Raw genomic sequence first — 15,493 nt, 5'->3', positions numbered from 1 at the left:
GCTCTTACCTCCTGCTGTCCATCAGGCACTGACTAGCTAAGCAAGCATCATCCTTCCAAAGACTGGTCTTGAAAACACGGTCATAAACATGTAACATGCAGTCAGCCTCACTTGTGATGAAAGAAATGCAAATTAATACAAAAAATTGCTTTTGAAAAATGCTATTGCAATGTAGATAACTACCTATAGATCATATGGTTTATAAGTTTGAAATTCCAGGTATCCTTTTTTCACTCTTTTTCTTTTTAAAAATGCCTTTTTTGGGGGGCCAGCCCCGTGGCTCACTCAGGAGAGTGTGGGACTGGTAACACCGAGGCTGCGGGTTCGGATCCTATATAGGGATGGCCAGTGCGCTCGCTGTCTGAGTGTGGTGCGGACAACACCATGACGAGGGTCGCGATCCCCTTACCGGTCAAAAAAAAAAAATGCCTTTTTTATTATTTAAAAAAATCAGAAAATATAAAAATAAAATAAAGAAATACAATGATCCTAGCACCCAAAGTTAGTAATCTAGACATTTTGATGTCTGTTCTTCAAACAAAATACATATTTTTTTATTTAACAAAATTAAATCTGTACTTTTATTTAACAATATATCATGAACACATATTAGCAAATATAGATATGCATCATTATATTTCACTGAGTAGATGTACCATAATTTATTTAACCAACCTCTACCGATGAACATGTGAACTCTTTTTAATGTTTTACTGTTATCCATAGTGCAACAAACATTCTTGTGCCAATTCCTTGCAAACTTATCAGACTGTTTCCCTAGGATAAATTCTAGAAACATAAATGCAGTCTGCATTTTAAGGTTTTAAAATATATTGCCTAGGGCTGGCCCGTAGCTCACTTAGGAGAGTGTGGTGCTGATAACACCAAGGCCACAGATTCAGATCCTTATATAGGGATGGCCGGTTAGCTCACTTCAGAGAGCGTGGTGCTGAAAACACCAAGTTAAAAGTTAAGATCCCTTTACTGGTCATCTTTTAGAAAAAAATAAATAAATAAAATATATTGCTTAATTGTCACCCAGAAAATACATTAACAGCCCTCCTACCAGCAGAGGTCAGGACAGCCTGCATTCAAATGTTCTGGACAACATGAAATACTATTTTGTTTTCATCTCTAAGAACAGGATAAATTTTTTTAAAAAACACACCATCTCATTGCTTTAATTTTAACTTCTTGGTTTCAGACGATATTAAAATTTGTCCTCTGTTTATCAACTATTTTTCTTGTTTTATGAGAGGCTTGTTTTGCCTGTTTTGTCTACTTTTCCTATTTATTTTTAAGAGTCCTTCATTTTTTAAGGATAATTAAACCTTCTTATATTTGCTGTAAATTTGTTTTCTCATTTCGTCTTCTAACTTTGTTTAGGGTGTTTTGGGGTCCTGCCTTTTCTGAAAGGAATGCTCACATATCTTGGAGCAATATAGGGTTTCTCTGGTTTGTGACATTTTCAGAGGCCTGTGGCAACCAACACTTCTCACAAAATAGATTGGCAGTTTCTGGAAAAAGAAAATTTAGGAAATAAAAATTTTAAATAGAATTCCATAAGCATCTGTTTTGATCAGTTAGTTAACTCAATAAAATATTATATTATACTATATAGCACATAAAACTTCTTGTATTTCAACAAATAGATGCACTTTGTATTTTGTTTCAAGTTTCAAATAGTTTAAGGGTTTTAAATAAAATTCTTTTCATTTTCTATTTCAAAAATTACCCCTGGACATAGACTGTCTTGCCCTGTGAGCAAGGAATGCCCAGTATCTCTCCATGCACTTGCTCTTTTTCACCCTTTATACTGCAGAGCTAGTGTTCAATGTCATTTGATTATCAAATTAATACTATATGAAAGAGAAGTTATTTCTATATATAGTCACCCAAAATAGTATGTCGTTGTTGTTTTTTTTTATGCTTCAGCTACTTAACCAAAAAAATAAACTAACAATCAACTCTAAACATTTTCTGCACACCAAATTAGCTTCTAATTTTTTCAAAACAAATGTATACATTTCACACACTTGCAATAAACATTTCCATGGAATTCACCTCTTTTGCAGTTAAAATTGTTTTATGTACATTTTTTCGTGTGTCAGAATTGTCAACATAATTATCATTTTATTGACTGCATTGTATTCTAACAGGTTGATATCCCACAGACCATTTTCAAAAGTTTTCTGGTTCTGATATTCTCTGCAGCTTGTCTCGGGCATTGTCCTTTGCTCAGTTTTGTCTTCTCTGTCATTACTTGTTCCTCATTCTCACCTCCTTCGGCCTTAGCCAGAAGCCAACACAGTCTTCCCTGTCTGGCCCGCAGGCAACCAGAGCGTAGACACACAGGAACAGCACACAAAGAACATGTAAACGGTGTTTCATTTCCCCAAGAAGACCACTATCTATTTGGTTTCTGGCAAACATTTGTTTTCAGGGATGCCAAGAATTATCTGCTTTCCCTCAATGGCTGTAATGAACTGGAGAGATTCTTTTGCTGCCTAGAAAATAGTCTCAGCCCTCTCAAGACCCACTCAGGAATCATGTTGTAAAATGACCCAGAAGCTGTGCAAGTGACTTTAGTTGCTGACACTTCACTCAGCACTGCTTAGACTGTCACAATATTACTCAACCATTGATATCTTTAAGGGGACCCATGATCTATATGTTTTTAGACATGATTCCATAAAACGATGCCAAATAATTTCTTTAATTATATGAATTAGGGGACATATTAATTCCCCTTTTTCAGATATTTCTGGTTTTCCAAAACTGTCAGGCATTTGCCAGAATTTTACATCACCCTTTTTAAGAAAATGTTTCAGAAGCACTTCATTTTATATTAGATTCTCCTATCTCCCAGACAGATCATACAGCTGAACCCATAGTCTTTAGATGAGACATCCATCCTTTCAGCCAGTACACCCATCATTTCCTCCCAGATAGCTGACTGGTGGTAAGCACCGTGACAATCTCTGAGCTGAGTCTCTGTCTGCACCTTAACCCTTGGCCCCAGCCCATCAAGAGGCAAGTTGGCCCCTAAGAAGCCCAGACATTCCCCATCTCTCAACCCTTTGTTTCAGCCCCCATTGCATCCTCTTACTGCCAGTGTCACAACACCACATCTGCTCAAAGTTCTACCCAGCAACCCGTGGCCACACTTAGTATCAGTCTCGGCTCCATGTCAGCCACTACTTGATCCAAGTGTGTGCCCCTCCCTCTGGGTTCACACTCTTCTGGAGCTACTGTCGGAGTCAGAAATATTGTGTGTCATAAAGATGAAAAACCAACTGACACTGAGCATTTAGAAGATATTGTGCTAGGATCACTATGAATAATAATGTCTCACTTCACCTTGACAACAATGCTGGGGGATAGAAATCACCACCGTTCATACTTCAGGAAACAGAGACTCTGGACATTTAGATAACCTGCCCATGCTGAGAAATGGGTACAGCTGAGACTGGAATCACTTACAAGTTGAGTGTTTTTGCTGGTAACTAAGTTTTCATTAAGTATAATTAAAACCTTCTTCATATATTTTTAAAAACCCACCTCCTCCAACCTTCACTGCCAGTGCTGGGCATTGGTGGGTGACTTACATGTTTTATTAAGTGCTCTCATGTGTTCTTGTCGTGTTTGTTGATATTCAGAGAAGTGAAAGACCAAGCACAACCAGCAGAGAACATGGGAGAAAAAGTGCTCGAGGAGATGAGGAATCTGCAGAGCAAAGCTCTCAACACGTACCTGATCCTACAGTGAAAATCGCCAGCAGGGCAGTATCTCTCATTTGCTTTCTGTGATTGCTGAGGTCCCTGGTGTCCATTTACATTCCAACCATGTTTGGAATTACAATTTCTAGAGAAAAATAATTGAAATGTGGATGATGTATATATTTTTAAATTGTACTTTTTCTTTTTAAAAATAAAATGTCATTCACGTGTTGGCAATGTTGGAAGCTTCTTGGTGCAAGATTTCGTGTGGAACTAAGCCTTCTGAGCAAGGCTTGATGAGAGGGTATGAGCCAGGTGCTGACAGCTGTTTCTGAGGGTCTTTGGAGGTGTGGTGCCCAGGCACCAAAGTGGGATGGTTTGGGGGAGGGCCTGCTCTCCCACATCTGCACAGAACCATCCCCCTTTGCCCCCCGAGCATCACTGATTTGGCTTTGGCAGCCACTCCCAAGAAGAGCAGTGTTGACATGGACACTGGCTCCCCAAGCAGCTGTGCTCGTGGCAGACACTGGCAAGGGGGGACTAGGACTGGAGAGGGCACTGTGAGGTGACTAGAGCTTGCAGACTGGTTTGAGAACAACTGGAAAACACCCCTCTGGGAGCTCCCAGAAGCACCTGGGGCAGGAGGTCCTTGCAAAGGAGCTAGGAGTCCCAGCGAACTTAGTGAAAACCAGGCCTTTTGATTGTGTTTGTTAACATGGTTCCATTCATATACACATGCCAGTAAGGCTGATAACATTTGGGGTATAACAAACCATAATTATCCAAATATATCTGGGTTTATTCTCTTCACTAATTTTTCCATGCATACACTTAAATAGCTGGTATCAGACTGTATGTATGTTCAATTTTTAAAAAGCTCTTCATTAACATTGATGCTGACATTTTTCTGGAATTTGTTTTGCAGTAGTGACCCCTCCTAGAAAATTTTTTTGACACCCCAAATTTGTTTTTTGTTTTTGTTTTTGTCTTTTTGTGACCGGCCGCACCGCGCTCAGCCAGTGAGCGCACCGGCCATCCTTATATAGGATCCGAACCCGCGGCGGGAGCACTGCTGCGCTCCTGGTGCTGCACTCTCCCGAGTGCGCCATGGGGTCGGCCCAAGTTTGTTTGACACCCAAATGCTTTAGGGACAGCATGCTGCAGTGTGTTTGAGGCAGCTCTTCACACACTTTAGACAACTGAATGTTCTTCAAGACCATTTCCTTGTTGTCACTCAGCACAGCAGTTAAACAAGTCAGCTTGGGTCTGTGAAACTCATTTCTTCAGTGTTTGTCTTGAAGAGCATCCCAGTCTAAGTGCAAAATAGAAGTTTCTATCATTCAGTTATGCAAGTCCCTGTGGGAAATGCCCTGGGGAGGGGGGATGGGGGACACGACAGCGGGAGCAGAGCTCCATGGTCACTCCTCAGAGCTAGGGTTGCCAGACAAAACACAGGATGTCCAGTTAACATTGAATTTCAGACATGCCACAAATAGTGGGTTAGTAGAAGAATGTCCCAACAGTATGTGTGTGAACTATTTGGGACATATTACACTAAAAGTTATTTATTGTTTATCTGAATTCAGACTGGGCTGGGTGTCCCATGTTCTGATTTTCTGAATCTGGCAGCTGCACTCAGCGCTCAGCTGTCTGCTGAGAGGTGGTGTGAGAGCGCGAGAGGACGTGGCTGCAGGAGGGAGAGGCGGTCGTCACTGCAGGCTTTGTGGTGAGAGGCGAGGCAGGCTTTCTCACCAACTAGAACAGTTCATTTTCCCTGGGTCTACCATGTGCCAGACCCTCTGCAGGCCCTTAGCAGGGAACCAGTCCTCCAGTCTTCTCACCCTCCCCAGAATCAGGCAGCATGACTCCTGCTCTGTTGTGGCTACCCGGGCCTTCTCCCTCATCTCCCAGCATGCCAGCCACACTTCCTCTGCCTGGAAATTTCCATTCCCAATGACTACGTGGCTTGCTTCTTCACTCCAGTGGAGAAACCCAGGGGTCAAGGAAATCAGGTGACTCCCCAAGTTGGTGAAGACCCTAAAGCCTGTGAGACATCAAGGCCTGGGCAGAATCAGAGAGGGATCCTCTGGGCACCCAGAATGCAGAACTGGTTGGCTGTTCTGGGCAAATGGGCCAAAGTCGGTGACAGGGACACTGCCTGCAGTTGCTTGAGGACACCAGAGTCCTTATCCCAGAGTGACCCACAGCAGCCTCAGCATATGTTTTCTCCATTTCCCACCTGCCACCTCCACTTCCTCCTCCTCCTTTTTTAAACTACCGATTAGTCCCACCTCATTAGATTAGGGAATAAAATAAAGGTTGCATTACTTTTACTACTCAAAGCATATCTCCTATGCCATCTATAACGAAAATGGCCTGCTTACCTCCTAGAGATTCCTCTTTCTTCCAGGATAAGTCCAAGTACCCCGGAGACAGTGGGGCGTCTTACTGGGCCCAAGAGACTGGCCCTGAAGCCCACTATGGAGCCCTGGGCCTTTGGATGCAGTTGCTGCACCAGCACAAGGGTGTCCCTGCAGGCTGGCCTCTGATGGGTGTCCATCTGCTGTGGGACTGAAGCTCACCCCACCATTGCTGGTTGTGGAAGAGCTGCCACTCCATGCCAGTGCAGCCTGGGAGATGGCACATGTGCACACACACAAAGATGTACACATATGCATGCAAAATTCAGAAGCATTGCTGAGTACCATCCAGGGGCCAGGCACAGATCCAAGTCTAGGAGGCATCACTACCCCAAGTCTACCCCATCGCAAAACAGATACACCATCAACAAAAAACAGATTTTGCACATGAGTAGTATAGTGTTAGGTCATGAGAATGACTGCAAAGGAAAACTAAAGTATAGCAAGGAGATAGGGAGTGGACACCAAAGGCCCCTCAGAGGAGGTGTCATTGAGCAGATTCGTGACTGATGTGGAGGAGCAAGCTGTGCAGTCATCGGGGGACAGAGCCTTCCAGGCAGAGGGGATGGCACATGCAAGGGCCCTCCAAGGAAACGTGCTTAGCATGCTGGAGGGTCAGGAAAGAGGTTGGGTGGCTACAGCAGAGTGAGCTGAGGGGAGTCACAAGGAATGAATACAGAAGTAGCTTGGGGCCGGTCACATGGCATCTTGCAGCTAGGATGGGACTTTGGATTTGAGATTTCACGCTAAGTGAGACAGGGAGCCCTTGGAGAGTTTTGGGCAGGGCACTAATGTGAGCTGTCTTCTGTTTTAAGCAGACTTTCCAAGTCTATATGAAGAACTGACTTTAAGGGGCAGGGTGAAATACAGGGGACCAGCTGGGAGACCATGACAGAAATCCAGCTCCAGAATACTCCAGTCAGAATTCCTGCTGTGTGGCACCAGGGCCTTTTATGGGAACAAACTGGTCAGTCTCATCCTCTTAGCGTCAGGGTCAGACATCCTGTTACACCCACAAAGGAGAATAAAAGTGCTCCAGGCTAGAGCCAAGGGGACAGGGCTGAGACAGAGACCACGTGGGGCACCTCTCCCCTGCCCACCCCTCGGCCAGGCTTCTGCAGGGAAGGGCCATACTCCAGTGCTTGGACCTGAGACCTCAACCCAACTGAACATCAGAATTACCTGGAGAGCTTTGTGAAAACGCAGTGCCTGAGCCTGACCTCAGACCAACCGAGTCAGATCTTCTGCAGTCAGACCCAGGCAGTAACAGTGCTCAGAGCACCCCGGGTGTCTCCTGGGCAGGCGAGACTGAGAGCTGTGGCCTCTGGGGTAACGTCTGCACTTCTTGCTACAGCCCCTAAGCCCTTGTTTCCCAGTATTTTGTCTCTAGTTTTCTTCTGCAACCCCCTCTCTCTCTCCAGGGAGGAGGGAGAGACTTTGGAGCTTGCCTGGTTGCGTTTGAACCTCAGTCCTGCTCTCACAAATCATGTGGCCTTTGTAACTTCCGTTTTCCCACGTGCAAAGCGGTGTCTGCCGAGCTTCTCCACTGTAAAATTACTACTCTTCCCTTGGCAATTAATAAATATATTCAGGGAGAGACTTCGAGATTATACAAACATCCTGTTTCTCCTGAACTTTTTCCCATTCTGTATCTACCTATTTGTGTATATATATATTCTGACTTTAGCATCATCAGCGGTTCTTGTCTGCAGTAGTTATTACCATGGGGTTTGCTTACTGATGATTTCCGTGAGCTGCTCCCACCCTCATTTATTTATTTGGTTATTTATTTATTCAGTATTTATTTATTTATGTCAGTATGGAATCATGGATATTAATTTTATCATGTGGGTTATAATCCAACACTATCATTGTTTATTTTGTTGCTCGAATTGTTCCAGCTCTGGCCATTAGGAGCTCCTTCAGTTTATTCCTCTGTCCTTTCGACATGCCCCCATCCTTTCCTAAGCATGTCCTTACTTTCCAGCATCACGGGATACTCCAGACTCATCTGTATTTTCTCTCCCTCAGCCCTGGAATCAACCATTTCTCCAAGGAGCTCTGGTTCCTTTTATCAGAGAATGGTGCTTAGAAACCAAGACCTGGGTACTTATTGCTACTGGGGTCCGGTCACTTGCAGGCCCTCCCATTGGACAGAACTATAGGAAATACAATACCCGTATATATACTTTACCTCTGTATCTGTATACCTGCATATATGTATGTTAGAAAACATGAATTGAAACTGATTCTTCCAATTCCAATCCAACACCGTGGGTTCATTTCGGCCTCCCCTTTCCTTATTTGTAACTTCTTTCCCATTCAGTGAGAAACCCTGTTTTCGTTATCTACAGTTTATTTACTTATTTGTTCAATCTTAGTATATCCTTAAAGTCATGTCAGAATTGCTAACCCATCTTCCTATGAGAAACACATTTACTAACTAAAATACAATATTTGTGTTCTTTTTGACTTTAGCTTTGTAGGATCCAGTTAAAATACAGTTTTCCAAAGTTTCCCAGGTTCATTCTTTTGGATTTTTTTCCCTCCACTCCCATCAGTGTGGTTGTGTTAGTCATTTGGGATACAGTTAGGTTCATTTGTTACTGTTTGTATTCCATCTTGGGTTCCCCCACACCCTACTTGGTTTTAATTATTTCTTTATTTAGGGGCTATGTGGGACATTACTATGATTCCAAGAGCCAGAGCTATACACAAAGACATACTCAGGGCAGTGGCATTCCTGCCACCCCATTCCCATTCCCCCATCTTACCATCCTGTTGGTACCTACCTCCTGTACACAATCAATCTCTTTAGTTTCTGGTTTATCCTTCTCATCAGTAATTTTTAAGACTCCCAGGGGCTCCCATGCGTTCCTCCTCCACATGCACCAGTCTCTGGGCTTATCTACCAGCAGTTTCCTAAGAATAGCCCACTCGTTCACACCCCTGGGCCTTTGCACATGCTGTCCCTAAGACTCCACCACCTTCTCACCTTAATGGCCTTCTCAGCTCAGGTTTCCCTAAGCCTCTGCCCCTCGGGCCTTGCACTTAACTCAGAGTCAAGGGCTATCTAGTCCCTGCCACCGGAGAGGAGGTGCCCAGGAGATGCTTGTTCAAAGAATTGCTTCGCTCAACATCCAGATTTAACACCACTTTGTCCACATTGCTTCATTTGGCAGCACCCAACCAGCAGTTGAGCCCTTGGTAATTCCACCTAACCTATCCCCCTTTCTTGCTGGGAGCCCAGCATTGCATTACTTGTGTGAACTTTCTGGCTCAGGGCTTGTTACATGACATTGAACTTGTTCTCATGTCAGTGCATGTATTTACATCTATCTCAGTTTCTCCATCTATAAATAAGAACCAATTTCTTTTATTTCCTTTCCTGTCTTCCAAGGATCATCCTAAGGCTGTGGCCCCTGGGAAAGATTATAGTGACTGTGTTGGGGAGCTGGTGCCCCCTGATGGACGCCACAAGAAAGGCACCTCCTGACTCCCAAATTGTAACCTGGGTTCCCACTGTGAACCAAATCAGCTTCCAAATACAGATTGTCATCTGTGCTTTTCTTCATTTTTTTTCAGGCCACCTTTGGGTGAAACGAGGCAAGAAAACTTTACATGTATTTTCTTCAGTGATCAATTCCATAGAAAAAGTTTCTTCAGTGAAATCATTGGACCACGTGAAGTTTGGGGGCTCCCTGTGGGATCTGTTGTCCAGGTTCCTTAGGAATTGTAGATATAATGAAGGGTTGACTGGGTGGATGAGGATCTCAGAATTAAACAGCTGTCTCTGAAGACCTGCCAGCTGCCTCTCTCTTGCATGATTCATTATCACATCATACTCTCTCTAAGGTCAAAGAAATATATAACCAAAGAACCTCAGGATAATTCACTGTAGTCCATCATTTTAGAAATAATTATAATTGCTTCCCTTTCTAGTACTTTCAGTTGTGAAGTGTTTTCTCAATGATTCTCACGACATTCTGAGACAGACAGAGTAGCTATCTGTAGTGGATTGAATTATGTCCCCCCAAAACTCACTGAGGCTTGAATTGTGTCCCCCAAGTATTATGTATTAGAAACTTAGCTCCTGTTGTGACTGTTAAGAGGGTGGGAAATCCTATTACGGTAATTGAAAGGTGGAGCCTTGAAGAGGTGATTGGATTGTAGGGCCATGCAGTAGAGAATGGATTAACAATGGTGATCAGGGGTGTGGTTCTGAGGGCTTTAAAAGAATAGGAGAGTCTCTTGCTCTCTCTCTACTCTCTCTGCTTCCACCATCTTGTAATGTGAGGCCCTTGGGTCACAGTCGCCAGCACCAGATGGACTTTGGACTTCTCAGCCTCAGAAACTGTAAGCAAATAAATTTCATTTTCTTTACAAATTACTCAGATCCAGGTATTCTGTTAGAGCAACACAAAACGAACTAATACATTATCATTACTGTCACATATATGGAGAAACTGAGGCTCAGAGAGGTTCATCGACTTGCCCAATTAACAGAAGAGACAGGTTTGGGCAGAACCTAGGTTTCCTGGTTTGCAGTCCACTCTTCCTGTACTACATGGTAATCAATGGAAATATTACAAGTTTATATTTTTTTACTTTTTATTTAAACTTCCAGATATGGGGTCCCTAAACGTAAAGGTATTACATAATGACATTTGTATTTTACTTGATCATTTGTTCTTTAAAATACATAATATGGAAAAAAAATACAAATTAGCAAATGTCCTAGCTCTAAAAGTAAGCAGCTTTAATCTAAGGAAATCAGACAGTATGTTTGCTCACCAGCTCATTTCTGAATCCCCAGCACACAGCAAGATGTTTGGCATGATGTAAGCTCTCAATAAATGTTAATGTAAATAAAAGAATATAAAAGAAATATGAAAACTATGTATCTAATATCCATTTACATTTTCATGGACATGTATATTTATAAAGTATATTTCCTATAGGAACAATAGGTCTTGAACCTAGTAAATGAATTTAGAATCCAAAACGTCGGAGGTGGAAGGACATGGAATGTCATCTAGCCCATCCTGGCAAATATAGGAATAGTTTCTGTAAATTTAGCAAGTTCGTGCAGTTTCCCTGCTTTTATTAAACAGGGGGAAATAACAGTATTGATTTCATGGGATTGTTGTGAGGTTAAATGAGATAATCCTGGTAGCACAATACACAATAAGTATACAATAAATATCAGCGTTTATTAGGATCACAGTGTTTATTGTTGAGGGAGTGAAGCTGAGTCCTTATGCCCCATCCCATCTTCTTCAGTTACCCTCCCCACCCTCCACCCATTCATCTTGCATTTTCCAGTAGTTAAGTTGGGATCTGGGCATGACAGAGAACTTTCCAGATGGTGAGGGGAATGAAACATGGCACTAAAGAACACTAAATCTCTCTCTTTGAGCAAGATTTCAGGGATAGGTTCAGATAAATTTTAAAGAGTGGGGATGGTTGGAATATGGACCTCCTGGAGGCAGGGGAATGGACTGAGTGACTCAGTGCTCTCTCATGTCTCTCCCAAAGATGTGAAGAAGTTGGTGGTGTTCAGTCTCTTTGTCCCGACCTCGCAGCCTTCCCCTTCTGGGTCAGACCACAGCCCATTTACCCTTCTCTCACTAGATGGCATCACAGAGAGAGGTTTCATCATGAAGGCAAGGAGACCCCTCTACCCAGGAGCCCAACACAAGAGCTCCCAAAGCACCCCCTCCCTCAGAGGAAGCGAGAGCCTTGGTCGAAGGGTGTAGGTCAACAGGCTGACCCCAGACTCAAGCCCAGCATCGAAACATAGTCTGAGGTATTCTGATCCCTTCTCTCAGGAATCTAGACCAAGGAGTAGACAGAGACTAGGCAAATTAGCAACAGGGACAGAAGCTGGACAGTTACAAAGTAAAGAAGTTGTGTGGGGCAGCCACGAAGAACCCTGAGCAACTGAAGTTAGGAGGCAATGAGGACATGGGCTTATGGTGTTTGGGAAACACACAAAAAAACAGAAAGCAGCTGGCCAGAGTCAGCCAGAGGCAGGCCAGGATGGAGCCCTAGCACACCCATCCCTGAGCTACCAGAGCCTTACGACAACCCCTCTTTTTGTTTAAGAAGCTTCAGTGAATCTATTCCTTACTACCAAAGAGCCTGATCAGATCTTGGGACTTGGCCAAGGCACGGACCCAGGGGTCTAGTGACACATTCTTCAAAAGTGATGTGTTTTCAAAAAAAATGTTCCATTTCTGATACTCTGCAGGAAGTTTATTAAAGCCATTGTGAAAAGACTTTAGCAGAAGCAATGCAAAAGAAAGACCTTGAGGTGTATACAGAAGGTGGTCATAGGATGCTTACCCCCTCCCCACAATAACAGTGCAAGCCTTTACACACACACACACACACGCACACACACACACACGCACACACACACACACACACACACACACACACACACACACATCCTGTCTCAGATCCACCTGTCAATATCTCAACAGCTAGAGAGGCCCGGCAAATGTGGGGCTCCTTTTTCATATGCTTACTCTCTCTGATGGTGGAAGTTAACCTGGCTTGAGGCTTAAGGTAGAGACAGGCTACCCTCAAGGTCCCTGTTGCCTGGAGCTCCAAGCTGGCCACCCTTGGGGCACCAATAGTTCAGCTCCTCTATCCCCTCCCTCGCCTTCCAGAAGCTCTCACCTCTGCTTCATTCTAATGCATCCAGCTCCAATCAGAAGCCTGACCAGATGCCCAGGGCCTATCTTGTAACTTCTAACTAATTACTCTGGACTTATAACTAAACTGTTAGCCAGCCCTCCCTAGGTTCTAAGTCTAAAGTACCTACCAAGACTAATCTCATCTTGCCTCACAGTCCTATTTACCTCTCCCACCACCGGAAATCAAGCTAGATTAGCAGAGAGCTTAACAGACGGGGACAGGAACTTGTCCATCACCAACATGGGCTGTTCACATTACGACCCACCTGTAGGAGGACACCCAATGAGCAGTCATGAAAAGGAAACAACTGTTTTTCTCCCCAGGAAAAGAGCTATGGGTGAGATAAAGCAAACCACACACACACACACACACACACACTCTCTCTCTCTCTCTCTCTCTCTCTCTCTCTCCAAGGCATTGGAGCAACAAGTCTAGTCTACCTTAGGTGTGGGGTGCTGACTTGGTAGGAGCAGATCTGTGTGAAATATGGGATTGAAGTTTTAAGACAGAATAAGACTGAGTCGTAACCAAAATGACTGCCTTAGTAACAAATATTGACTGACAATTTATAGATTTGGACTATGCATCATTGAGGAAGTCTGCTTTTAAGCAGGAAATTCAACAGTTTGAAGAATACAGTTGGTAGCAATTACAGGAAAAATAAAGTCATTTCATTTAACCTTCAATTAACTAATATTACTCAAGCCATTCACACTAATCATTTCCAGAAATTCCAGCTTCTGATGTCAAAAAGACACTAGAAATGGTAGTCGATGGAACATAAGGATCGTGGAAGGGACAGAGAGGTGCAGAGCAGCCCAGGCAAGGGGTCCAGCACTGGACTTGGTCTCTGTGGGTCACAATACACACCCTGGCACGTGGGAAATTAGTAAAAGGATGTTGTATGGTAGCAATGAGGGAACCTAGTATGTCAGTAAATTCAAGAAAATATGAAAATATTTTCTATTTGAAAAGGTTTGTTTAAGTACTCAGTTGAGTTAAATTGAAAATAATGATACAATCCTATGACATTAAAAAAAAGTATCTTTCCCAGGTCTGCCTTTCCCAGGTGCGGCCTGCTGTGCTGTTGCCCACTCCCCCTATCAAGTCAAACGATCTAACGTGTGCCCATGCACCCAGGTTATGGCCTCAAACACAGTTCCCCAATAGAAAGAACCAGGGATCCTTGGAAAGTATCTGATTTTATATCTTAGAGCAATGATAATTAAGATGGGCCTGGAGCATCAGCTAATTGCCAGAAAGAAAGTATGCTTCCAAAACTACCCAGGGACATTCTATAGGATAAAGGAGATGTTTTAAAGGGCACTGAACAAATTGTGACAGTTTTGGCAATAGAAAGAAAGCAATGATTTTCTGCAGAGCCATGTGAGAAAAAAAAGAAAAAAGAAAAAAAGAAGAAGCTTTTATAAGTTTTTAATGATGTTCACAGTACATTGACCAAGCAAAACTATGTACATACTGTATTCAAGTGTTGGTCAACATCACAATTGCATCATTGCAAATCCCAGTAGGGGGTACAGTATCTCATCAGCTTTACCCAGGCAACAAGAAATTGTGGGAGATTTTACTAAAACAGAAAAAATAAAGCCCCTCAGAAAGTCTAATTATCCCCAGGGAGACTCAGCCTAATAAACACCAATTCATGATAAATCATCCTGGTATCCTTTCTTGACCCCTGTCCTGGGCGTAGATATCCCCCCAACAGCTCAGCTGACAATGCCTAAGTGTGAAGTGGCCTAAGATGATGTTTTTGTGCCCCTGCGTTGGAAGAGTACGTTTGTAACGCCAGGATGAGTAAAAGAATCTATTCATATTATCGATTGATGCTTTGGTGCTGGTTAGATTATCTATAATAACAAGTTTTGTAGTCATTGTAGAGTTTCAAATGTATTTCAGTTTTAAGATGTTTGAAACAAAAGAATTTGTTACATTTCTTTCTTTCTTTTTTTTTTTTTAATTTACAAGAGTTGCTTAAAGGTTTAGGGCTTGAAATTTGAAAGACAAATTTTCTAGAGGGCTTGATGGTTAATTTTATGTGTCAAATTGACTGGGCCATGAAACACCCAGATATTTCGTTAAACATTAGTCTGGATGTGTCTGTGAGGGTGTTTCTGGGTGAGATTAACATTTGAATTGATAGACTGAGTCAAGTAGATTGCCCTCCCCAATGTGGGTGGGCCTTATTCAGTCTTGAAGGCCTGAAAAGAACAAAAGGTGGAGGAGAAAAGAATTCTCTCTCTCTGCCTGACTGTCTTAGAACTGTACCTTCAGACTCAGACTCAGATAAGAACTTACATCATCAGCTCTCTTGCTTCTCAGGGCATCAGACTCAGACTAGAACTAAACCACCAGCTCTCTTGGGTCTCCAGCTTGCTGACTGAAGTTGTTAAGACACTTCTCAACCTCCATAATTGCATGAGCAAATTCCTTATAATAAATCTCTTTAAACACACACACGCACACGCACACGCACACATTCTATTGGGTTTGTTTTGAGAGACGCCTGATTTGGGCAATCACTCAGTCAGGAGAGACCCTCCCAAGGAACAACGAGACCACGGCTTCGGATGCAATTAGCAAGAGGGAGAGACTGGAGGTTTTATTGAATACACGGGTACCCGGGCGGCT

General features: G+C 43.1%; 1 protein-coding gene across 1 annotated transcript in view; it reads left to right on the top strand.

Moving 5' to 3' along the window:
- The window catches only part of CFAP221 (cilia and flagella associated protein 221), a 104,017-nt gene extending 100,249 nt beyond the window's left edge, over positions 1 to 3,768 (top strand). Inside the window, exon 23 of the mRNA XM_063078975.1 lies at positions 3,660 to 3,768. Coding sequence (XP_062935045.1) covers positions 3,660 to 3,768 — 109 coding nt within the window. The remainder of the gene's footprint in view (positions 1 to 3,659) is intronic.
- The last annotated feature ends 11,725 nt before the right edge of the window (positions 3,769 to 15,493 follow it).

The sequence above is a fragment of the Cynocephalus volans genome, chromosome 1 (assembly GCF_027409185.1).
Source record: "Cynocephalus volans isolate mCynVol1 chromosome 1, mCynVol1.pri, whole genome shotgun sequence".
In the NCBI taxonomy this organism is placed as follows: domain Eukaryota; kingdom Metazoa; phylum Chordata; class Mammalia; order Dermoptera; family Cynocephalidae; genus Cynocephalus; species Cynocephalus volans.
The sequence above is the reverse complement of the archived record's forward strand: the minus strand, read 5'-3'. Positions and strand labels throughout refer to the sequence as shown.